Source organism: Anolis carolinensis, chromosome 5, assembly GCF_035594765.1.
Source record: "Anolis carolinensis isolate JA03-04 chromosome 5, rAnoCar3.1.pri, whole genome shotgun sequence".
Taxonomy (NCBI): Eukaryota; Metazoa; Chordata; class Lepidosauria; order Squamata; family Dactyloidae; genus Anolis; species Anolis carolinensis.
This window is the reverse complement of record NC_085845.1, coordinates 5,445,786-5,472,532: the sequence shown is the minus strand read 5'-3', so window position 1 is coordinate 5,472,532 and position 26,747 is coordinate 5,445,786. Positions and strand designations below refer to the sequence as shown.

The 26,747-nt window shown below is 40.5% G+C and overlaps 1 protein-coding gene across 1 annotated transcript in view; it reads right to left on the bottom strand.

The window, feature by feature from the left end:
• alms1 (ALMS1 centrosome and basal body associated protein) overlaps nt 1-9,716 on the bottom strand; it is a 114,314-nt gene extending 104,598 nt beyond the window's left edge. The window contains exon 1 of the mRNA XM_008122042.3: nt 9,589-9,716. Within this exon, the coding sequence (XP_008120249.1) occupies nt 9,589-9,672 (84 nt within the window). The 5' untranslated portion in view covers nt 9,673-9,716. The remainder of the gene's footprint in view (nt 1-9,588) is intronic.
• Between the last annotated feature and the right edge of the window lie 17,031 nt (nt 9,717-26,747).

Below are 26,747 nucleotides of genomic sequence, written 5' to 3'. Positions count from 1 at the left end.
AAAGTTTCTGGTGATATCACAGAGAGTCTCGTGTGTTCATTCAGGAGCGGCTGTAGTGAGCTGACACATTACACTTCGCCTTGGCTCTCATCCTCACAATAAACAAGACAATGGCAATCAGCCAGCTCCCTTCTCCCACAAAAGACGAAAGACTTTTAAGCCATAAGCCCATTAAGCTGCCTTTCTCACCCTTGTGTCTTAACCCATCAAGGGACCAATCAAGGGACTCATCAAGGGACCCGACATCCATTCTCCCAATCTGGGGATCCTATGGGACCCATGTCTCTTGGGACAAGCTCATCAAATACCCTTTATTCTCCATGACCCAAACAGTTTTGAATACAATGACAGTTTATTCCACACTACTGACCAATTACAAACCATAAATGAACATACTTTTGAACCAATGGGATTGCGGATCCTAATTTTCATGAAACACACACTGTAAATGAATGTACTTTTGAATCAATGAGATTGTGGATCCTGGAACTGCACTAATCATCTTTTTTTAATGTTCTCAAATGTGTGTGATTCTCTACATAACACCCATGCTTGTACTTGAAAAACATGCTGGATTTTGGAACTGCTGGCCCTAATATCCACTCTGGCCATTACTAACAGATTTCTGTTCCTGCTGTCAACTTGTTTATTGGATCAGATTGGAGCTCTAGAACAACAGGAGAACCCAAGATCTCAGACTACCAAGTTATATACAGTAGAGTCTCACTTATCCAACACTCGCTTATCCAATGTTCTGGATTATCCAACACATTTTTGTAGTCAATGTTTTCAATATATCGTGATATTTTGGTGCTAAATTCGTAAATACAGTAATTACTACATAGCATTACTGCGTATTGAACTACCTTTTCTGCCAAATTTGTTGTATAACATGATGTTTTGGAGCTTCATTTGTAAAATCATAACCTAATTTGATGTTTAATAGGCTTTTCCTTAATCCCTCCTTATTATCCAACATATTCGCTTATCCAACATTATGCTGGCCCGTTTATGTTGGATAAGTGAGACTCTACTGTAGTTCCTTCTGATACCACTCAGGATTTGGTCCTCTAAAATTCATTGCTGGACAGCTCATTCTCATCTACTATGTATAATCTAACTGGTTTAAAGCAGCTCCTCATTTCTCAGCCTCTATAATTATGATATCAATATTGCTTGGGAGATTTTAGAAAGAGGCTCATTCTACATCCCGGGAGTTGCAGTTTTACAAGATCTTTAGCCTTCTCTGACAAGGAGTGATGGTGTTTCACCAAACTTCAAGTTCCAGGATTCTATAGCATTGAGTCATGACAGCTAAAGTGATATCAAGCAACATTAATTCTACAGAGAAGATACAATGAGGACTCTGGAGACTAGGGATTTAATCCCTTCCCAACCATGGAAACTCACTGAGTGACCTTGGGCAGGTCTCACTCTCTCAGCCTTAGAGTAAGATACCTGGAAACCACCTCTGAACAAACCTTGTCAAGAAATCCTGTGGATAGACTTGCCTTAGGATAACCATAAATCAGTAATGATTTGAAGGTGCACAAGAACACTTGTATACACATCCACTTAAATTATCTTCTCATAACTGCTTGCTCATGTGCACAGAGCATGCACCAATACCTTAATAACTCAGAACTCTGGCTCATAATGAACAGGGCAGTGTGTTGTCTCACACTGTCCAATTGCTTCCCGTAGGAGAACTTAAACTAATGGTGCTTCCTCTGTGCTTTGAACATAATAATACTCAGCACTTTGTCTTATCTCTCACCGCAAGAAATCAGAGTGCTGGTCTAGATATCTAGATATATCTAGATATATCTAAATATATATGTAAACCATAAACAAAGACTCCTTGGTTTGTTTAGTCACTCTTTCATGACGCAGAACTATTTGTGTAGCATATACTACCATGCTCTTTGTAAACAATAGACTACAATTCACTCAAAACATTGATTTCGCATGGCATGCAAACCCAAACATTGTCTCACCTCTTTCACTTTCCATTTTCTCCATCATCATGCTCGGCAAGATAAAGTTACTGACAAGTAGAAATAAGGACACCCCCCCCTCCTTTTGACATACAGTTTAGTTCTATGCAGAATGCATCCCAACACTTGTAGACCAGCTCCTTCCAGTCAATTTCACAATGTGCAAAATTAGTAACAGCCTCTATAGACATGGCGTGAAGATACGTCAAAATCAGATTCAGATCTCAATTATATAAATCATGAGACACATGCAAGAGAATAAACTGAAAGAGGTTTGGTTTGGCTTATAGGCAGAAAGTAACTCACTTGAGCAGAAGAAGTCTGAATTTAAATTATTTCAATTTGCAAAATATACCACATGCCCTTGGGCTGATTAGACTCTTTCTCCCTGATAACTGGCAGTAGATATCAAGCCCCTCTTCATTCCCAATAATTGCATGTTATGCATAATACAAATCAAGAACAGCTGTGAGCATAAAGCAACTAAAGACACTAATTTACACCCCAAACATAAACATGCCTAACTAAAATCCCACCGGCTCCAGTGGCCCTTGATTCAAATACATCTAAACCAGGATGTCAGTATGAGCAATGCTTTCTTCAGGCACAAGAAAAGTCTGGAGGGAAAAATTATGTCCTTACTTTCAAGAAGCATCAGACACTCTGTAAATAACGAGTCTATGAAATTTTTCAACAGTCATTCCTAAACATAATATGTAATAACTTCATTCCACATAAGCAGAAGGCCAAGATTAGGATGCTATCTAGCCAGCATTATTTCATTTCACTAAATATGTTTTTTGTTTAAAGGGGAGGAAAGCTCATAGGTCCTGAACACAAGTCTGCTATCAGTCTCTATGATTCAGTGGAGCTTCTAAGCTCTGCAGGGACAGCTCTACTCTCCAAATTAAAGTCACAAGCGTCTACTATAATGACAAAGAGGTAATAAAACTGTCAGTATCACTGCCACCATTCTGGAGTGTTTTTTTTATAGACTGGAAGATTTCTTTAGAAGGGGCCCACCATGCGGCTAATGAACAATCCTGGAGAAAGCCAAATTGTAAATCGATTCACACAATTACTGCTTGAAAATTCTCTGTTGTCGTCTAACACAAGAAAAAAAAAACATGTTTATTCTTTCAGAAATAGCGAAGGAATATGTGAATACAGGCAATTCCCAAGTTACAAAAAAGGTTCTGTAAGTACAGTAGAGTCTCACTTATCCAAGCCTCGCTTATCCAAGCTTCTGGATAATCCAAGCCATTTTTGTAGTCAATGTTTTCAATATATCGTGATATTTTGGTGCTAAATTCGTAAATACAGTAATTACAACATAACATTACTGCGTATTGAACTACTTTTTCTGTCCAATTTGTTGCAAAACATGATGTTTTGGTGCTTAATTTGTAAAATCATAACCTAATTTGATGTTTAATAGGTTTTCCCTTAATCCCTCCTTATTATCCAAGATATTCGCTTATCCAAGCTTCTGCTGGCCCGTTTAGCTTGGATAAGTGAGACTCTACTGTATGTTTTTAAGTTGAATTTGTAAGTCGAAATAGATACATTTTAAGTGTAACAGCAGCCAAATATGTATACATATTTAGCTTTGGACAGCATAGGGAAGGGTTAACACCCCTGTGGACATGCTGTCTGTGCCCCTGTTCAAAAGATTTCACCTCACTTTCACCTCCTGTGATAACTAGATTTTGCAAAATTTGGCTTGTTGTGGAAACAAGGATTCGTGATAAAGCTTCAGTGGAGACACCTTTTTCACACGAGAACAACACTTTCAGAAGTGAATTTCCCTTCCAAAGGATAGTTTTCTCTCACTTCCTATTGTCTCACCCCTGTTATTAACTATGATTCATTTGTAAGTCAGATGTTTGTAACTTGGGGACTGTCTGTATCTGTAAAGTCAAAGCAACATGCCATGCCTTCATTTATAAGGAAGACACCTGCTTAACAAGAAGTACAGCCAACCTTCGGTTTCTATGGATTCTGTACCCACAACTTTAAAATTTAAAAAAGCAAACCCTTATTTTTGCCGTTTTATATAATGGACACCATTTCGCTACACTGTTTTATATAGCTGGACTTGAGCATCTATAGATCTTGGGTTCTGGAGCAAAACCCCAGCAGATACCAACATCCAACAATATATGTATTTCCCAACATCCCTTTTTTTCGAGACAATAAAATGCTCCAGGAATTTTTACCAAAGCTTTAACAACAGTAAATAAGGCAGGAGCTCAAAACAAGCAAAACATATGTTTAACTTTTACTGAATATCAGAGAAAGAAGTACCTACACTAAAGACAGCAAACTCTCTCAATATACTGACATACACTATGCACCCACTTGTTTGCAATTTTATATCCTCTAACTTTCAGCTTGTATCATCAAGAATATTCCTAACAACCTATTAAATGTTATAAATAATAGTACTTGAAGAGAGATGCCAGCTTTACAATAAATTAAATCACCCAATTTAAGTGTTACTGAAGCTAGATTTCTGAAACTGTACAAACCTTTCTTTCAAAGAAGGAAAAGCGGATACTGATGTTAATAACATACAAAAACAGGTGACTGCTCATCATGACAAACTTCTCTACAAGGCATGAAGGCAAAATTATTCAAAAAGTTAAAATAAGCCAGAAATGACTTGAAAGCACACAATTATAACAGAAACTGCAGAGAAACACATATGTTTCTCTAAAGAACATATGTTTTAAAACAATTGAGAAATACTATGGATTACCCAGTAGGAACTTTATCACACACCAGAATGTTCACTTTACAGGCATACAATACAATGGCACAATACATTATAGACACTAGCTGCTTCAGGGCAACTTATAATTTTAAAAGCCCAACAGAAACAAAAATACAGATCATATACACAAGCAAATCCCTATTACCTGCCCAAAACATAAAAATAAAGTTGCTTCTTATCGACCTTTCAAATCCAAAATATAATGATTTCCTATTTTCATTTTAGGGAGGTGTAATTTGCTTCAAATGAGAGGAAAAATTAATAAGGATGAAGAAAAATGGAAGAGAAGGGTATTTATTTGGGAGTCTTCCTTGAAACAGGAGAGAAAGTAGCTAATATGAAGTATCTGCTTGGGGAGGATAGGTGGAATATACATATGGTATATGGGGTGTCCCCTTAGAATGCATACATCTTTTAACAACTAATAGTTGTGATTATTAGAAGACAAAGTAAATACATTTATATTGAAGAAGTCCATTTTATATTACTGTATCATGTAAGATGTTTAAATTGCTAAGCAATGCACTTCTCATAATGTCAACGCACAGAGTTGCAAACATCACTTAAAATTCCTTTTGGAATTTTGTAGCACTTCTCTACTATTGAAATCTTTAAATCTGTGAAGGATATTGTGCATATTTGTAAACTTTCAATAAAAATATTTTTTAAAAATCTGTGAAGGATGCATATTTTTCTTTGGGGGAAAAACCTGCACACACAGCCCTCGAATTATAAGTTGTGGATACATACTGGGAACATACTGTATGTATATTTCTACAGGGAAAGGCAAGTCATTATACCAATTTCACCTCCTCGACTTCCACTGCAAAAAAAAAAAAAAAAAAAACAGGGATGTGAGGAAATGGAAAAGAGAGACTGATGTAGCCCAAAAATAATCATAATGAATGCATTTACTATCACCACTGTTTACATAGAATCATCAATGCACATGCATTGTACAAAACAACCAAAAATAGTGGCTCTTGCCAAATGCCTACAATCTAAACTAAAAGTGTATAGAGATACAGACACATAGGGAGAAGGAAAGAATATGAAATTACACAATACAGTAGAGTCTCACTTATACAACGTAAAAAGCCTATTAAAATCAGATTAGATTATGATTTTACAAATTAAGCACCAAAACATCATGTTTTACAACAAATTTGACAGAAAAAGTAGTTCAATACACAGTAATGCTATGTAGTAATTACTGTATTTACGAATTTAGCACCAAAATATCACGATGTATTGAAAACATTGACTACAAAAATGCGTTGGATAATTCAGAACGTTGGATAAGCGAGTGTTGGATAAGTGAGACTCTACTGTACTTATAGGTAAAGGTTTCCCCTGACGTTAAGTCCAGTCATGTCTGACTCTGGGGGTTGGTGCTCATCTCCATTTCTAAGCCGAAGAGCCGGCGTTGTCCGTAGACACCTCCAAGGTCATGTGGCCAGCGTGACTGCATGGAGCGCAGTTACCTTCCTGCCAGAGTGGTACCTATTGATCTACTTACATTGGCATGTTTTCAAACTGCTAGGTTGGCAGGAGCTGGAGCTAACAGCGGCCGCTCACGGGGTTTGAACCTAGAACCTTTCAGTCTCCAGCTCAGTGCTCTAACGCACTTCGCCACTGGGGCTCCTATATACAGTAAATAATATCAGATAACATGATCTGACCAATACATGCAACAAAGTTATAAAACAACATGACACTAAAACTCCCAAAGCTTTTGAAAAGTTTTAAATTTTAGCCGAGATTTTAAAATAATGTAAGAACGAGCAAGGAGTTACCGTCTATATCTTAATTATTTTAACTATTTGTAATAGTTTTTATTGATTTAATTACCCCAATTGAAGACTCATGTCTTCCAGCAGAAGGTCTACCCAGCCAACTTTCAATCATTGGTATTGATTCTGCTGCTATATGTCAAGTCTGTATCTTTGTTTGGTGCAAGTTTTTATATTTTTCTGTTTTTATTTATGTAATTCAATTTATATGTTTTATGTTCCTATGTTTCTGACTTTGTTGTAACCTGCCTTGAACCGTCAGAAGAGAGTAATAAATAAATTATCATTATTATTCAGTTGTTGAATAATAACTCTTCTCTCCTCTCTTCTCCCTTGCCCTTTCCCCTTTGGAAGAACTTTATAAGTCCTGAAGCCTTAAGAAAACTCAGAAGTTTCATAAGGATCCATCACACCCAGCATAATTTTTTTGATGTATTACTATCTGGCAGATGGTACAAGGTGACAAAGACAAGGACAAATGGAGAGAGAGAGAGAGAGAGAGAGAGAGAGAGAGATTTCATTCTGGAGTTGTAACCACATATATTGAACTCCATGATTTCGCATTGATGTGGCATCGGAGGCTGGGCAGTGGTGGTGAGTGTGGCGGGATGGGTGTGTTGTTTTGTGATGTATGATGAGGAAAGCATTTTCATTTCATTGTACAATGATAATAAAGTTATTCTATTCTGTTATTGTTGTTGACTGGTTTGTTGAATTCTATTTTAATATTTGTATGTCATGGATTGTACATTGTAGTTTTATTTTAATATTGTGAGCTGCTTAGTGGCTCAATCAAGAGATAAAAGTGGGATCTTAATAATAATAATAATTATGATGATGATACCTCCCCATAGTAAATGCGAATTTGAAAGATTTTGGGAAAAGGAAACTGCAGTTTTGCAAGATGCTTCAGAAACACTCCAAAAAGTCAATATGTGAGAAATTGGGGAGAGGATATGCTAGGTTACCACAAAATACTTCATAACCTCTCAAAATGTCAATATGCAAAGAAATGGGAAATAAATATCTGGCGTGTCCCCAAGAAACTGTCTCAGCATTTCCCCCCCAAAAGTAAATAAATATGTGACTTACTGGGGAGGAGAAAGTCTGAGGAACCCCCAAAAGTAAATATGTGAGGAACTGGGAAGGGAGGGAGTCTCTGAGGTACCCCAAAACAATGATAAATGTATTTCTTATCACTATCATCACTGATTACCAGACATCAAGGCAACTGCTGACCGCAGAGGGAAGCTGAAGAAACACAACCTACAAACAATCTACAGACCTACCAAGAAAATACAACAAATGCTATGCTCAGCAAAAGAACAGAGGGATGCCCTCACCACTGCAGGAGTCTATTGCTTACCATACAGCTGTAGACAAGTTCATATAGGGACCACAAAACCCCTCAGCATTGCTCAAACACGAAGTAAAGAACATGAAAGTCACTAGGTTGCTGTGAGTTTTCCGGGCTGTCTGGCCATGTTCCAGCACCATCTCTTCTGACGTTTGGCCTGTGGCTAATGCCTCCTCAGAGGTTCTGTTGGCAGTGAAGTAAGTGGAGAGTATATATACCTGTGGAATAATGTTCAGGGTGGGAGAAAGAACCCTTGTCTGTTTGAAACAAGTGTGAATGTTGCAATTAGCAAGCTTGATTAGCATTGAGTGGCCTTGTCACTGCAAAGTCAGTTAGTGAGGTTATCTCAATAGAGGTAGCCTGGCTGTTGTTGCCTGGGGGCATCCTATGTTTGGGAGGTGTAAACTGGCCCTTGATTGTTTCCTGTCTGGAGTTTTCCTATTTCTGAGTGGTGTTCATAATTTAATGCCTTGATTCTGGTGTTTTTTAACCAGATTTTGTTCATTTTCATGGTTCCCTCGTTTTTGTTGAAATTGTCCACATGAAGCTGCAAACAGAGAATGCCTCCAGGCAATAACAGCTAGGGTACCTCTATGGAGATAACCTCACTAACTGACTTTGCAATTACAAGGCCACTCAATGCTAATCAAGCTCGCTAATTGCAACATTCACACTTGCTTTAACAGATAAGGGTTCTTCCGCCCACCCTGGACATTATTCCAGATACACACACATACATACATACATATACAGTAGAGTCTCACTTATCCAACCTTAACGGGCCAGCAGAACGTTGGATAAGCAAATATGTTGGATAATAAGGAGGTATTAAGGAAATGCCTATTACACATCAAAATACATTATGATTTTACAAATTAAGCACCAAAACATCATGTTTTACAATAAATTTGTCAGAAAAAGCAGTTCAATACACAGCAATGTTATGTAGTACAGTAGAGTCTCACTTATCCAAGCTAAACCAGCCGGCAGAACCTTGGATAAGCAAATATCTTGGGTAATAAGGAGGGATTAAGGAAACGCCTATTAAACATCAAAATAGGTTATGATTTTACAAATTAAGCGTCAAAACATCATGTTATACAACAAATTTGACAGAAAAAGTAGTTCAATACGCAGTAATGTTATGTTGTAATTACTGTATTTACTAATTTAGCACCAAAATATCACGATATATTGAAAACATTGACTACAAAAATGGCTTGGATTATCCAGAATCTTGGATAAGTGAGACTCTACTGTAATTACTGTATTTACGAATTTAGCACCAAAACATAGCAATGTATTGAAAAGATTGACTACAAAAACATTGACTACTAAAAGGTAGACTGCGTTGGATAATCCAGAACGTTGGTTAAGCGAATGTTGGATAAGTGAGACTCTACTGTACATACTCTACACTCCACTTGCTTCACTATCATCACTGTTGATTTCTCTATAGCCATCAACATGCATAACACTTTACAAAACAACCAAAAGCAGTGGATCTTACGAAAGGCCTACAATCTACTCAGAGATACAAACACAAAAACTCTGGAGGAAAAACCCAAAATGCCTCAGAAGCTCCCCAAAATGTAAACTATGTGAAGAAATGAACTCTGAAGTACCCCCAAATTGCCTCAGAACCCCCAAATAAGCAATACTCACAGGAACGTTGTTCTCCTCTTTCTCCATAGCCCAAAATGAGATGTCCCGAAGCCCCTGCTGCCAGTCGAGGGGCGAAGTGCGCATGCGTAGAACCCACCCGCTCTCCTCCCTCGTTGTTAAGGACTCGCTCTCAGGCAGAATGGGGAAAAGTGGGCGTGGCTTCGTCAGGCCGCGCAGGCGCAGTTCTTTCCTCTCAGGGGGAGGGCGGGAACGACAGCGCGAGCCCGCGAACCAACCAACCAATCGCCGAGGCGAATTGAAGCGAATGGGAAAAAAAGGGGGAGGAGTCGCAAAGAAAAAGGGAGGCGGGTCGACGTAGAGGCGGGAATATAACGGACCAATCCGCTTTCTAAACGCTTTCCTCGGTCCGCGCTGCCATTGGATGAACGCCCAGCCAAATGGATAAGACGCTCAAGGGGGCGGGAATTTTGAGGAACCCGGATGAAACAGGCCCCTGAACCATAATTGTAGTAAAGCTTTGGTTGCCATGGCAACTCCTGGCATTTGGCGTTTAAAGAGGGGCCTTTCTTATTCTAAGGAGCCCAGGAATGTCTTGAGCTTCACTAAACTAAGGTAAAGGTAAAGGTTTCCCCTGACGTTAAGTCCAGTCGTGACCGACTCTGGGGGTTGGTGCTCATCTCCATTTCTAAGCCGAAGAGCCGGCGTTGTCCGTAGACACCTCCAAGGTCATGTGGCCACTGGCATGACTGCATGGAGCGCCGTTACCTTCCCGCCGGAGCGGTACCTATTGATCTACTCACATTGGCATGTTTTCGAACTGCTAGGTTGGCAGAAGCTGGGGCTGACACCCGGGAGCTCATTCCGCTCCCTGGATTCGAACCTGGGACCTTTTGGTCCGCAAGTTCAGCAGCTCAGCGCTGTGCCACCATACACTATTATTATTATTATTAAACTTCATTTGTACCCCGCTAGCATCTCCCGAAGGACTCAATGCGGCTTACAAAGGCCAAGGCCTCAACACACAATATAACAATACAAAACAAAGGCAAATTAAAAGAATTAAAACAGTATAAACCACAAGCAATAACAATACGCTAAAACACAATAGAACTGGGCCGGACCAGAGTAATGGGTACAAGATTAAAAGTGCTGATGTGACAGGTGATATATAAGGCTTATAGGGCAAGTGCAGAGTGCGATATGCGATATTAATTCTAATAAAGTGCTTATGGGACTTGGTATTGGAGATTTCCTATTAATCTGGGAAGGCACATTGGAACAGCCAGGTCTTCAAGTTCTTTCTGAAGACTGCCAATGTAGGGGCCTACACTACAAACCCCATAATTAAAACTCTTGCCATGGCGATTAAGGTGGAATAATAACGCTATAACACTGTAGTGCGACAAGGTTCTGAGTGACAGGCCTAGCATTGTCATTACTATACAAATTCGTTTTATTTTATGTTGATGTGTTTTGTATTGAGCCCTGAAGAGAGGCAAATTATAAACTATTATTATTATTGAGTTGCTCTGAGTTTTCCAGGTTTTATGGACATGTTCCGGAGGCATTCTCTCCTGTCGTGTCGCCCACATCTCTGGCAGGCATCCTCAGAGGTGAGGTCTGTTGAAAATGAGGCAAGTGAGGTTTATATATCTATGGAATAATGTCCAGGGTGAGAGAAAGAACTCTTGTCTGTGGCAAATGTGAATGTTGCAATTGGCCACTTTGATTAGCATTGAATGGTCTTGCATCTTCAAAGCCTGGCTGCTTCCTGCCTGGGGGAATCCAATGTTGGGATGTATTAGCTGGCCCTGATTGTTTCCTGTCTGGAATTCCCTGGAATTGAAATCCAAAATACCTGAAAGGCTGAAGTTTGCCCATGGCTGTAGTGCCATCTTTCTGAAGCTCTGAAAAGATTTATTCTGCATAGAATTATTTGGGGGGGGGGGGGTCCATTTATGATCCCATAGCAAGCCGATTTCAGGAAAGGGAAAAGCTGCACATCACAAGTGCTGAACCAGACTCAGCACATAGAAGATGGTTTGAAAGGCAGCAGATTACAGGAGCTGTCTTCATAGACCTGTCAGCAGTTTATGATACTGTAAATCATCACCTCCTCCTGAGAAAAATGTATACTATCACAAAGGATTGCCACCTCATTTACTTCATTGGAAAGCTGCAACAAAACAGGAGCTTCTCACCATACATCTGTTGCTGATATCTGTCTTGAGTATATCTCTGCATATGCCAATGATTAATCGGATATCAGGAGATTGTGATGTGTGTATATAGCTGTACATAAAGCAATGTGTCAAAATTTAAAGCCTCCATTGTGAGTTTGGATGAAAACTCAAGGAGTTTTCTCAAACAGAGAATTATACAAGGTCAGTTTGTGCAATTAAACTCTACTGACAACTGATAAGGACTCTGCTATGTTTGGGTTGATTTTTAAACAACCGGAAACAATCAGTCTGATGTGCCGCGTATTAGAGAGGGTGTGATCATGAAGGAGGAAACTATATCATGCACCTATCCCACCATTTCCAATACCCCACCAAACTACAACTCCCAAGATTCCATAGCATTGAGCTATAGCAGTTGAAGTAGTGTTCAACTGGAGAACATTAACAGTGTAGATGCATCCCCAGAAGGGTCTGAAAGATAAGCCTGGTCCCTTTGGGGAGATGGAGTCGGGTATATATATAAAGTTGTTGTTGTTGTTGTTAGCTTGACCCTGAGGAATTTGGTGCAAAGTGGAAGATAATAACAATGTGAGCTTGGAGGCACTACCATACAATGCAGTGTAGATTCATATAAAGGTGCTCCATGCAGTCATGCCGGCCACATGACCCTGGAGATGTCTACAGACAACGCCGGCTCTTCAGCTTAGAAATAGAGATGAGTACCAACTCTCAAAGTCAGACACCGCTAGACTTCATGTCAGGGGAAAACCTTTACCTTTAACTAGACTCATATAGTATAGCTGAACTGAATCTACACTGACCATACAATGCAGTTTCAAATAGAATTATATGGCAGTGCAGATGGGGCCCTGGAAAGGCATGCCATGGAGCCAGCCAGGCGATGCTGATATAATGCCTCCGCTCATCTGTTATGCAAGCTTTTGGTTGCTCCCGGCAGGATGTTGGCAACAGCCTATTTTAAATCTTCCCACATGACGACGGCGCTAATGCTCCAGAAAAGGGAAATTTGGAGAAAAAAACAACATGGATTTTAGAATTCAGCATACGATTATGTGCTTCTGGATTGGATCAGATGGGCTTGGTGAAGGTTCTTTGAGAGGAAAACCATGCACAGCTCTTTAAGGATTCTCCCCTATCGCTAACATGCCATGCTATTCCCTGGTTGAGCAATCCATATATATATATGTAATGGACTGGGGCCCTAAAAGTAAGCAACAAAACTAAATGCCCCAGAACCACGAAACTTGGCAACACAACCCACCATCTTTGCCCCTAGGTTCCGACAACAAAAAGCAAAGGAAAATAAAGTCCTAATTAGAGGGAGAGGAATAATTGTTTTAAAAGTTATGCTCCTGGTTTGAAAGTGTTATTTCCTGTTGAATTGTGCAGTACATTCTTTGCAAATAGTTTCTCAATCCTTGAGAAACTCTGTTTTTGTGGCTTCCACAAGCAATGTTGAATTGGTTGAAACTCGATGAGATATTAATTGAAAAACTATCACAAAATATGATGCAGAATGTCCCACAAAGACAATGTTTTTGCAGTTTAATAAAAAAAATCCCATGTTTATATGATAGAACTAATTAGGAAAAGACATTTATAACCCAGGAACAAAAAAATGTGTTATGTAGTTTAATCATATATTTTATTTGTTACCCACCTGTCCTCACAGTGGGGTGCAGCACAGTCAAAACACATCAATATAAAGTATATACAACAAAATACATATATCAAAGCACACCACTATTTATTTATTTATTTATTTCTATCCCACTTTTCTCCCACAGTGGGACTTAAAATGGTCTACACTACAGCATTTAAAATCAAGACATTTACAAAACAAAAACATGAACATGAACCCTGATGAATAAGAAATTAACAATTTAAGACATTAAAACATTATAAATTCCTATTATAAACTACGAAACATACAAAAACACATAATACAAAGATGAAAATACAGCAGTAATAAAATACAAAACAACAACAATAACAATAATAAGCTGTATGGGAAAACGGAAACTGAAATCCAGTCTCTTGCTAACACTCTCTGAATTTTTAGCACTGATATCAGCATGGAGTTTGGCTTGGACAAATGTTCGACAGTGGCATTGAAGAAGGGAAAAATCATTGAAAGTGAGGGCATAAATATGCCTAATGGCCAAACAATAAAGTGTCACCAGCCAGAGGCCTATAAATATCTGGGCATATTACAGCTGTACAACATCAAGCATGAGCATGTGAAGACTCTGGTCAGCAAAGAATACACACAAAGGGTCAGAAAAATTCTCAAAAGCAAGCTCAATGGAGGCAACACCATCAAGGCCATAAACACCTGGGCCGTACCTGTCATAAGATATACTGCTGGCATTATAAATTGGACACAGGCAGAACTGGACAATTTGGACAGAAAAACAAGAAAACTCATGACCATTCATCATTCCCTGCACCCTCGCAGTGATGTTGACCGGCTATATCTGCCTCAAAAATCTGGTGGCAGAAGACACTTACAAGTAAAACAAGCAGTCAAAGAGGAAGAACATGTCCTGACAGAATATGTAAAGCAAAGTGAAGAACCTGCTTTGATTGAAGTCAAAAATCAGAAACTCCTCAAAGCACAGCAGACACAAAATCAGTACAAGAAAACCGCACTACAAACTAGAGCTGACAGCTGGCACAACAAAACACTGCATGGAAAGTTCCTTGACAAAATTGAAGGAAAAGCTGACAAGGAGAAGACCTGGCTCTGGCTCACGAATGGGACCCTGAAGAAGGAGACAGAAGGCCTGATCCTTGCAGCCCAGGAGCAAGCCATCAGAACAAAGGCAATTAAGGCCAAGATCGAAAAATCAGCTGATGACCCAAAATGCAGACTGTGCAAGGAAGCTGACGAAACCATTGATCATATCCTCAGCTGCTGTAAGAAAATCTCACAGAAAGACTACAAACAGAGGCACAACTATGTGGCCCAAATGATTCATTGGAACTTATGCTTCAAGTACCACCTCCCTGCAGTAATCACAAACCTGCAAAGGGGATCACAAACCTGCAAAGGTAATGGAAAATGAGCATGCAAAGATACTGTGGGACTTCCGAATCCAGACTGACAAAGTTCTGGAACACAAAACACCAGACATCACAGTTGGGGAAAAGAACAAGGTTTGGATCATTGATGTTGCCATCCCAGGTGACAGTCGCATTGATGAAAAACAACAGGAAAAACTCAGCCGCTATCAGGACCTCAAGATTGAACTTCAAAGACTCTGGCAGAAACCAGTGCAGGTGGTCCTGGTGGTGATGGACACACTGGGTGTCGTGCCAAAAGATCTCAGCCGGCATTTGGAAACAATAGACATTGACAAAATCACGATCTGCCAACTGCAAAAAGCCACCCCACTGGGATCTGCGCATCATCCGAAAATACATCACACAGTCCTAGACACTTGGGAAGTGTTCAACTTGTGATTTTGTGATATGAAATCCAGCATATCTATCTCTTTTGCTGTGTCATACAATGTCGTTGTGTTAATAATAATAATAATAATAATAATAATAATAATAATAATAATAATAATAATAGATTTGCTGGGGTTAGTGAATCACAATCCCAGTGAAAGTGGAAAATTAATGCAATTTGATATCACTTTAACTGCCATGGATCAATGCTGTGGAATCCCAGGAGTTGTGAACTTGAAAGGTTTTTAGCCTTCCCTGCCAAAGAGTACTGGGGCCTCGTCAAGCTACAACTCCCAAGATTCCATAGCCCTGAGCCATGATAATTAAAATTTATTTATTTATTTATTTATTTTTCAAACGTATATGCCGCCACTCCCCTAGGGCTCGGGGCGGCTTACAAGAACCGGCTAAAATCAACAATTTAAAATGAGATAAAACAGTATTAATTCTACAGTGTGTATGCATCCCAGGTAGGACATCATGCCATCCCAATGAAATGGGCACTGCCAGCAACTACCGAGCAAGGCTTCTGAAAGAAAAGGGAATAGAAGAGTACATTCAAAATAGACTTTATTGGTCATGTTTTCCTCTTCCATACTCTATACAACTTTTGAACACAAATGTTTTCAAGAGGCTCAAGTGCTAAGTGGGAACATAGCAAGCTTTATTATTTCCTGACATACCGATCTATTTTCTCTCTCTTTTTTTCCTCTTCTCTTCCTTTCAATAAAACATTTCCCCTTTTAAATATAAAAGTGTTCCAGCAGTTGCATACAAAAGTATTTCCCTGGAAACATGAATGTGGAGCACAATGGCACAAACAAAGGAGAGGAGAGGAGGGCTGGCAAAGCTCACATGCAAAGCGAGGATATGTCGCTGAGTCGCTTCCAGGTGGCGATTGGGCAGGATCTGGAACACGGATTGCATCAGCAAATATTTCCATCTTCCCCCCCCTCCTTCCAAATTACCTTCCTTGCTTATCATTTCTCATCAATTCATGCCACTTCATCACACAGTCATGCAACACAATGATTAATATGTTCTTTCTTTTCAAAAAGGAAACAATACCAAAACAGCAGAAACCTGTCAATGCTCAAAAGTTGTTTTGAAATTGTACTAAAATCATCATTTGTTCGCAACAGCAGCAGAAGGCTCCCATGCCTTGGGAATGATGAGCTCCCCAGGGTCTTCATTTGGAGACCACCATCATTGTCTTCCAAGGGTAGAGTCTTAGCAGTGGAACCATAGATGACTGTAGGGAAGGACTATTATGGATCCACAAGGTCTTTCTTTCACAATGGTTTCCAGATGGAAGGTGGTCCCGACAAGGGTTTGCTTGAAGTGCCTTCTTCCTCTTGATCTGTTTCTCCCTTTTGCCCTCCATTCATGCCTCTTCAATATTCATAGCATTGCCTTTTCTGTTCTTGAGCTGAAAGTAGAGCAGTCATGGGCAAACTTGGACCCTCCAGGTGTTTTGGACTTCAGCTAGAATGTTAGGAATTGTGGGAGTTGAAGTCCAAAACACCTGGAGGGCCCAAGTTTGCTCATGCCTGGATTATAACTGCTTTGGGAGATAGTGATGGGGCCTTCGGACAACGTGGCATTTGGGCCAATAAAGTGGATGGCAGAGGATCATTGCTTAATTGTTGGTGGTCTTTGCTTCTTCCAGAACACTGATGTTTCTCTGCCTTCTTCCTAAGAGATTTGCATTTTCTTAAGGCAACACTTATGGAATCATTCCACACACAAAGAGTGTAGAAGAGCAGGGTTGTTGTGTGTTTTCAGGGCTGTATGGCTATGTTCCAGAAGTATTCTCTCCTGACGTTTTGCTCACATCTATGGCAGACATCCTCAGAGGTTGTGAGGTATATTGAAGCCATGGAAATCCACAAGTTTTTGGACAATTTCAACAAAAAGGGGGAACCATGAAAATGAACAAAATCTGGCTACCAGTATTAAATAAACTCTAAAATCAGAACAATAAATAAGTAACAATACTGAAAACAGAGGAATTAAAGGCATGAATCAATCAGGGGCAGCTAACGACTCTGAGCAAAGGATTCTCCCAGGCCAGGATGTGAAGCTGGGAATGCCATTTAATGCTAAGAAAGGTGATTAATTTCAACATTCACACTGACCTCCAACAGACAAGAGTTCTTTCTCCCACAGATATATAAACCTTACTTGCTTAGTTTTCCCAATATACCTCACTACCTCTGAAGATGCCTGCCATACATGTGGGTGAAACATCAGGAGAGAATACTTCTGGAATATAGCCATACAGCCTGGAAAACACACAACAACCCTGTGATTCTGGCCATGAAAGCCTTTCACAACACAGTGTAGAAGACCATTAGATGAATACCATTCAGCACCTTGGAGAGCTCCTTTAAACACTCACGCTGACTACCACTGCTTGCATAAAGACATTTCAGCTTGCAGGTCTGTTTTCCCAACTTGGAACAGGCTGCCTCTGAATGCAGACCTGTCAGAGGTTACAGCTGTTCTCTCAACAAACATAGTCAGAGGCAGTCCAAGTCATAACAGTATTTTAGTCCATACAGAAGGAAAGGCAAAAGGAGAGTCACAATGTTTCGTTCCAAGAGTCAATTAGCATGAAGTTCACCAGAGGTCCAACCCACAAACTTCAAAGTTCAAGGTATAAGTGGGTTGCTGTGAGTTTTTTGGGCTTTATGGCCATGTTTCAGAAGCATTCTCTCCTGAAGTTTCACCCACATCTGTGGCCGGCATCCACAGAGGTTGTGAGGTATGTTGGAAACTAGGCAAGGGAGGTTTATATATCTGTGGAAAGACCAGGGTGGTAGAAAGAACTCTTGTCTGTTGGAGGCAAGTGTGAATGTTGTACATAATCACCTTGATTAGCATTTAATGGCCCTGTGGCTTCAAGGCCTGGCTTCTTCCTGCCTGGGAGAATCCTTTGTTGCGAGGTGTTAGCACAATCAAAACACCCCCAACAGATGGCCATCCAGCCTCTGCTTAAAAACTTCCAGAGAAAAAGACTCCACTACACTCCAATGCAGAATATTCCATTGCCAAACAGCTCTTAATGTCAGGAAGTTCTTCCTAATGTTTAGCTAAGACCTTTTTCCCCCTGTGATTTGAATTCGTTGCTCCTTGTACTAGTCTCAGGAGCAACAGAAAAGAAGCCTTGCCCATTCCTTCTAAATTTTTCAAACTTTCACATATTTAAAAATAGCAATGGGACATGCTGCTTTAGAGAGCAGTGAACATTCCTTCTTTAGAGGTCTTTAAGGGTCTTTAAGAGGTCTTTAATGCGCTCTACGTGGGGCTTCCCTTGAAGACGGCTCGGAAATTACAACTGGTCCAACGCTCGGCTGCCAGATTAATAATGGGGGCGAGTTACAGGGAGAGATCTACTCCCCTGTTTAAGGAGCTCCACTGGCTGCCGTCCACTTTCTGATCCCAATTCAAGGTGCAGACCATCATTTATAAAGCCCTAAACGGTTTGGGACCCACCTACCTTCGTGACCGTCTCTCCTACCATAAACCTGCCCGATCTCTTCGATCATCAGGGGAGGCCCTCCTGTCGCCACTGCCTGTATCCCAGACCCGCCTGGTGGGAACAAGGGAGAGGGCCTTTTCTGCTGTGGCCCCCCGTTTATGGAACTCACTGCCCATCGAAATCAGGCAAGCCCCCACTCTTTTAGCCTTCAGGAAAGATTTAAAAACCTGGCTTTTCCGATGTGTTTTCGGAGAGTAACTATTACACACTTCTTTTGTTACTCCCCCAACATCTATCCTCTAGATTGTTTTTTATCTTATGTCCCTGTTCTCCGTGGTTGTATTCTTATCCTTTTCTCACCCCAAGTTTTAACTAAGTGTCTCATGCGGCCCACCCTGTTATATATATATATATATATATATATATATATATATATATTGTGTTGCATTGTACATGATTATTTATTGTATTGTTTAATTGTATTATGATACGTTGTTTTATATTTTGCTATATTGTACTGTTCTGGGCATGGCCCCATGTAAGCCGCCCCGAGTCCCCGTTGGGGAGATGGTGGCGGGGTATAAATAAAGTTTTATTATTATTATTATTATTATTATTATTATTATTATTTAAAAAGAATTTACAGTAGATTCAAACTACAGAAAAAGAGATTCCACCTAAACATTAGGAAGAACATCTTGATTTGTCAGTGGAATAGGCTGCCTTGTAGTATGATGGTGTTGCTGGACGGCCATCTGCCAGGAGGGCTTGGATTGTGCATTCTTGCCTGGCAAAAGGGGATTAGAGTACATGACCCTGACGAGTCTCTCCAAACGTTATGATATTATGATGCGAACCCAAAAAAATCATCAAAGATAAGCATAGGTAAAGGTAAAGGCTTTCCCCTGACATTAAGTCCAGTCGTGTCCCTGTGGGTTGGTGCTCATCTCCATTTCTAAGCCAAAGAACCACCGCGGTCCATAGACACCTCCAAGGTCATGTGGCCAGCATGACTGCATGGAGCGCCGTTACCTTCCCGCGAGAGCAGTACCTATTGATCTACTCACATTTGCATGTTTTCAAACTGCTAGGTTGGCAGAAGCTGGGGCTAACAGCGGGAGCTCACCCCACTCTCCAGATTCGAACCACAATTGTCCTGTTTTGTCTGTCAAGAACAGCCTTCAAATACTGTGGTTAGTAAATGAAAACTGCTTTACTTCAGCAAAACATAAAGTACAGCTCATTCAGTGGAATAATGCAAAATGAAGCAAGGAAGTCTTAGGGCAAGCAACGTTCTTAGACTCTGATAAATTCCCAAATCAAATAGCTGTCTTACTTCAGACAAAGAAACAGCAATAAATCCTTAGGAGCAGTTTCCCAGACGCAGACTTGAAGCAGGCACAAGGGGAGCGAAGAGTCAGTTTGTTACCAGCAAGAGCTGGCTGCACCTGCTTCTGCTTTATGGCCCTGAGTCCTCTCCCAGCTGCTAGGGCAGTTCCCAATTACCCGGCTGCATTTCTGGCAGCTAACCTAGCTGAACGACATCTCTGCTCTGTTTCCTTTCTCCTCTCCTGAAATGTGGGTACTTGCAAAATCTCCTCCTCAGATTCCAACTCACCCTCAGATTCATAAACACTTTCCTGCTCCCTTTCCTCTTCTGAAGAAGAGGAATCCCTAACAACTATCTCTAACACCTCTGAGGTATTGGCTATCCCTCCCAGTTTGGTGTCATCTGCATATTATTTGATATCATCCTCCAAAGCTGTCCAAAGCCCGGTGTGGATCCTTCCCCTTGCTGACATGGGAGCTCCCAATGCGGCAACCGCATCAAAAAGGACCTCGAAGCCATACCTTTTTGTACCCTGATCTCATCATTATGGCACTTTCTTCTCATTATTCTCACCTGATTACTTTGGCTTACCCGATGTTCACAGCTTGCCTGAACATTGTGCAATGAGATGATTAAACTCCAATGAACTGCAAGCTCTCTGCATGGTGGAACCATCATCAGCTGAAAGTTTTTTCTGTGAATATTTAGCTTGCCTTTTAGACAAGGACAAGATTTGGGGTTTTTTTCCCGTTCCAAGAATTTTATTTTTCATATCACGATGAATTGAAGCAGAGAGAGAGAAAAAGAGTCACGTTGAATGAAATGTGACCCTTATTATTGTAGCAAAAAAGTTCAGAGAGTAGAAGCAAATGGAGTTCTTTGTATCAGCACTGCAATAAGGCAAACTATGACCAGGAAAATTGTGAAATTCAAATAAATGACTAACACAAAAAAGGACAGAGTGTTAATATATGGTCGTGTTTAATTGAAAGACATACAAGCACAGTAAGATTCCCATATCCATGGGGATACATTGCTGGCAGGACTGTGGTTATGTGAAACAGCATATGCAGCCCAATGCCATTGAATAACCATACCTTCAGTCCCACTTTACCAAAGAATAGTATTGGAGAAACTAGAATTTTCTAGGTCCTGCAATGGAATTATATGGTAACAAAATACAGGAACTTTACTGATTCCAAGAGATCAAAAGAACAGTCTTATTTACAATGGTCCCTCTGATTGGTTACAGAAGTCCACAATCACAAACAGTCCTTTCTCAGTCCACAAATCTGCTTCAGAGAAGAATACAGTTCCGGTTCTTCACCCTCTTTTCTCAGCAGCAAACAGGCCTCAATAATAGCAAGGCCTCTCTGAGTACACTGCTCTCTTCTCCAGCAGTACTCATTCGGCATTGAAAAGAACTTGTTCAAACTGGTTCTACAGCAGCAGAACAGAAACAGTATCGAATCAATTCCCAGGTCTTTGCAGGATCAGCCAATCGGCTTCATGCACTTCATTTTCCAATTAACACACCTATAGCACAGTGCCTTTGCAAACCATGGCAGAATCTCCTTCTCTGAAGGCTTTTGAACAGAGCAGAGAGAGGATGGCCATCGGTCTGGAGAGCTTGGACTGTGCCTTCCGAAGTGGCAGAAAAGGCTTTGACTGGATGACCCTTGGGGGTCTCTTCCAACTCTATGGTTCTATGGCTCTCTTCTTCTCCCTTTGCTGTGCAGTGCTCCAAAACAGTATTTACATGGTGGATTTGATAACAATGCCATTAAATTTAATTCTGCATTGTACATGCAACATTGAATTCAATAAAAGACCGAGTCAAGAGGTGCTATGAATTATTTTAGCTATGTGAATAGGTTTTTTAATTGGTTTCCATATTAACTGATTATTTTTAATAGTCTCAATGTTTAATTCTACTTTAATGTTTGCATGTTTTATAGGTTTAAAACTATATATTGTATTGCTTTCACTGTTAGCTGCTTTGGTTCTCTTTTTAGAGGGATAATGTGGGAAGACAAATGATAATAATAATCTATTGTTGAAGGCTTTCATGACTGGAATCACTGGGTTGCTGTGAGTTTTCCGGGCTGTCTGGCCCTGTTCCAGAAGCATTCTCTCCTGACATTTTGTCCACATTGATGGCAGACATCCTCAGGAGAATGCCTGCCAAAGATATGGGCGAAACATCAGGAGATAATGCTTCTGGAACAGGGCCATACAGCCCGGAAAACTCACAGCAACCCAATAATAATGATAATAATAATAATAATAATAATAATAATAATTTATTATAATATGACAGAATATGTAAAGCAAAGTGAAGAACCTGCTTTGATTGAAGTCAAAATTCAGAAACTCCTCAAAGCACAGCAGACACAAAATCAGTACAAGAAAACCGCACTACAAACTAGAGCTGACAGCTGGCACAACAAAACACTGCATGGAAAGTTCCTTGACAAAATTGAAGGAAAAGCTGATAAGGAGAAGACCTGGCTCTGGCTCACGAATGGGACCCTGAAGAAGGAGACAGAAGGCCTGATCCTTGCAGCCCAGGAGCAAGACATCAGGACAAAGGCAATTCAGGCCAAGATCGAAAAATCAGCTGTTGACCCAAAATGCAGACTGTGCAAGGAAGCTGATGAAACCATTGATCATATCCTCAGCTGCTGTAAGAAAATCTCACAGAAAGACTACAAACAGAGGCACAACTATGTGGCCCAAATGATTCATTGGAACTTATGCCTCAAGTACCACCTGCCAGCAGCAAAGAACTGGTGGGATCACAAACCTGCAAAAGTATTGGAAAATGAGCACGCAAAGATACTGTGGGCCTTCCGAACCCGGACTGACAAAGTTCTGGAACACAACACACCAGACATCACAGTTGTGGAAAAGAAAAAGGTTTGGATCATTGATGTCGCCATCCCAGGTGACAGTCGCATTGACGAAAAACAACAGGAAAAACTCAGCCGCTATCAGGACCTCAAGACTGAACTTCAAAGACTCTGGCAGAAACCAGTGCAGGTGGTCCCGGTGGTGATTGGCGCATTGGGTGCCGTGCCAAAAGATCTCAGCCGGCATTTGGAAACAATAGACATTGACAAAATTACGATCTGCCAACTGCAAAAGGCCACCCTACTGGGATCTGCACGCATCATCCGAAAATACATCACACAGTCCTAGACACTTGGGAAGTGTTCGACTCATGATTTTGTGATACGAAATCCAGCATATCTATCTTGTTTGCTGTGTCATAATAAAATAATAATAATAACAATAACAATAGTTTTTTAAACTGGCTTTATTTATAGGCCATTTTATATTGTGATATGTATTTCAATAAACAAATAAATAAATATTAATCTCAAAGTAGAGAGACGCCATCAGAAATGGCAACTTTATAAACAGAAACATGCAAAAACAAGCAAGCATAATAAGATTATGTGAAACAGCACATGAGACTCAAGACCTGTAAAACTGCAACTCCCAAAATCCCATAGCATTGGGCCATGGGAGGTAAATTGGTGTCAAACTGCATTAATTCTACAGTATAGATCAGGTATGGGCAAACTTGGGCCTTCCAGGTGTTTTGGACTTCAATTCCCACAATTCCTAACAGCCTACTGGCTGTTAGGAATTGTGGGAGTTGAAGTCCAAAACACCTGGAGGGCCCAAGTTTGCCCATGTCTGGTACAGATGCTGAGTCAGTTCAACAATCATTCCTCGTTACTTGTTAGTATTGACTTCTTCCGTCTCTGTGCATAGAACAGTCTTGCTGCCATAGTCATACACTGAAGTAATGCCCAATTGCTATTTTCCAACTACGAGGGTCGAATAAAAAGTAATGTTTCCACCTTCGTAACTCTTCAACAGATGGCAATCCTGGTCTGTGGTAGGTCCTGGCTTGTTCAGGAGACTCTCCTCTACAGTTCCGGTTGGTGGGAAGCCTTAGCATTGAACGGTTGTGTTGTTAAAGTGCAAAGTATGGAACCCTGCGCAGACAGTCGGTCAATGCGACTTAAGCAACGTGCAGTTACTGAATTCTTGACAGCAGAAGGTTTCACCCCAAAGGAGATTCATCAGAGAATGCAAGCAGCTTATGGTGATTGTGTTGATGTGAGTCCTCTGCGTCATTGGGCAAGAAAGTTTAAAGATGTTGAGGTGGGAACATCTGACTTGTGTGACAAACTAAGAGCTGGACGTCCTGTGACAACAACCACCAAGTTTCACAAGCAAAAAGTTGACAGATTGATTCAGGACAATCGTCGTATCTCTCAGAAAGAAATTTCAACCATAATCGGCATTTCACAAGAACGTGTGGGTCACATTATTGCTTTGCTTGACTATCGGAAGATCTGTGCACATTGGGTCCTGTGAGACGCCAGTTGCGGAAACAGAGTGTCGACTTTTTCTGTGACAGTTTCAGAAAACTTGTTCATCGTTGGCAGAAATGTATCCAATTGTCTGGTGATTATGTGGGAAAGTGAATAGTGGTAGTTAAAGAGCACATTCTAAGCATTATTTCTGCGTTTGATGTATTAAAATATTCCCATCCAAACCCAAGTAATGAAGGTGGAGGCATTACTTTTCATTCAACCCTTGTATTTGTCCATATATCCCAAGGGGGGGGGTCTGTTTTTTAGCTACACATTACCTTCATGCATCTGATAAAGTATAACAGAGCCCACAAAATCTTAGGCCAAAGAAAACATGTCAATCTTTGATGTTTTGCATTGTCTTGGATTTCCCAAAGACACAACAGGCAAGCATTTCTGTTGATTTTAGATGATAAACTACTTGTGTCACTCGAAATAAGTAACTTTTCCAAACTAGTTCCCAAGATAAATTGAGGAAAGGGTCTACCAGCTTCTTTTTCAAAAGATTTTGGGTCTCCTTTGTTCAGAGCTTCTAAGGTAAGCTTTTAAAAAAAAACTTTTACAGGAGAAAGTTAAGTGCTAAGTCTTTCCAGCATCCCATCCAAATTACTCATCCAATATCATTAGTTCTATTTATTGCATGAGCAACTGCCATTCATAGTTTACTGGGGTACAAATTTGTTTTCTTGGCTGTCAACCAGTGGAAATTGGCTATTAAACCACATTAGTCATGCAATTAATTTCTGCCTCTCTTATGTTCTATTTTAATCCTGTTATGAAATGTGGATTTTTTTTATATTTCTTTCTAATTTGTTTTGTGTTTTTAATAAACCTGGATCTATATCAGTTTGTATAACACATACATTTTTCCTTCCTGCTAGATCAGACATGGGCAAACTTGGGCCCTCCGGGTGTTTTGGACTTCAACTCCCACAATTCCTAACAGCCGATAGGCTGTTAGGAATTGTGGGAGTTTAAGTCCAAAACACCGGGAGGGCTGACGTTTGCCCATGCCTGTGCTAGATATTTGAACTAATAAAATTATTATTATTATTATTATTATTATTATTATTATTATTATTACTATTAATATAGTCTTCGAGGTGTCTGTAAAATGGTTCGTTAGCAGAACAATGTATTTCTAAGGGCGCATCTATACTATACTATATCTATTCATGCAGTTTGACACCACATTGATTGCTGCGGCTCAAAGCTATGGAATCATGAGATTTGTAGTTTGGTGAGTCATCAGAGAAGGCAAAGGACCGTGTAAAACTACAACTCCCATGAGTTCATGCTGTTGAGTCCTGGCAGTTAAAGTAGCATCAAACCACATTTATTTTGTCATGTAGATGCACCCTTATTATACTTGCTGGGACAGACTCTGGCTGCATCTCAGGCCCAAACCCAGAGTCCTCTGGCAAGACAGGTGCAGGGACAATTACAGGCTGAACAGACCCAACCTCAGGCTCACTGCCAGCTCAGATGGAGGCTGGGCTACAACCAGGGCTGTAGCCAGAAAAAAAATTTGGGAGGGGTTTTGAAAATTTCAGGAGGGGTTTAACCCCTAGCACACACCCCTCCCCGCTACAAACCTGTCAATATCTGCTTGAAATAGTGCCTGGAGGGACTCTTAATGTTTTGCGTCTCATAGACTTAGCATGGGGATTTGGTTAACCAGTTAAAATTCATGAGTAAACCAGGTTTTTTTATAACCTGAAAAATTTCGGGGGGGGGGGGGGTTGAACCCCTAAAACCACCCCCACGCTACAGGCCTGGCTACAACACTACCTCAGTATGGTCAACGTTGATTATTCATGCCAGTCTTGCTTCCAAGTGGATTTCTAATTCCATGGTTCCAGTATTAGGATTTTATGCTGCCGTGTTCTTGGCAATTTTGTAACCTTGTACCTTGTGTTTTATCTTTGTACCTTGAAATTCATGCACTAATTGTTACATTTTGAAGATACTTTTTTGGGCTATCCATTTTGCATCATTTTTATTGTTTGACTTTCATATATTCTTCAATAAACTGCTTGCTGGTGTAGTGTCTAACTGGTGTAGTGTCTAAGGTCAGAGGAGTTCCAGCTCTGGGATACAACACTACCTCCCACTGGACTACTTGGAGCTTCCGAACAGTCTTCAAGGGCAGTGTTGTAGTTCAGCCTGTGCCTGAGATTGGGCCCATTCAGCCAGTCATTGTCCCTGCACCTGCCTTGCCAGAGGATTCTGGGTTTGGGCCTGAGATGCAGCCGGAGCCAGAGTTTGTCCCAGTGGATTCTGGGACCAGAGACTGAATGGTTGCAAGCAGGCATTGGGAACCACATTCC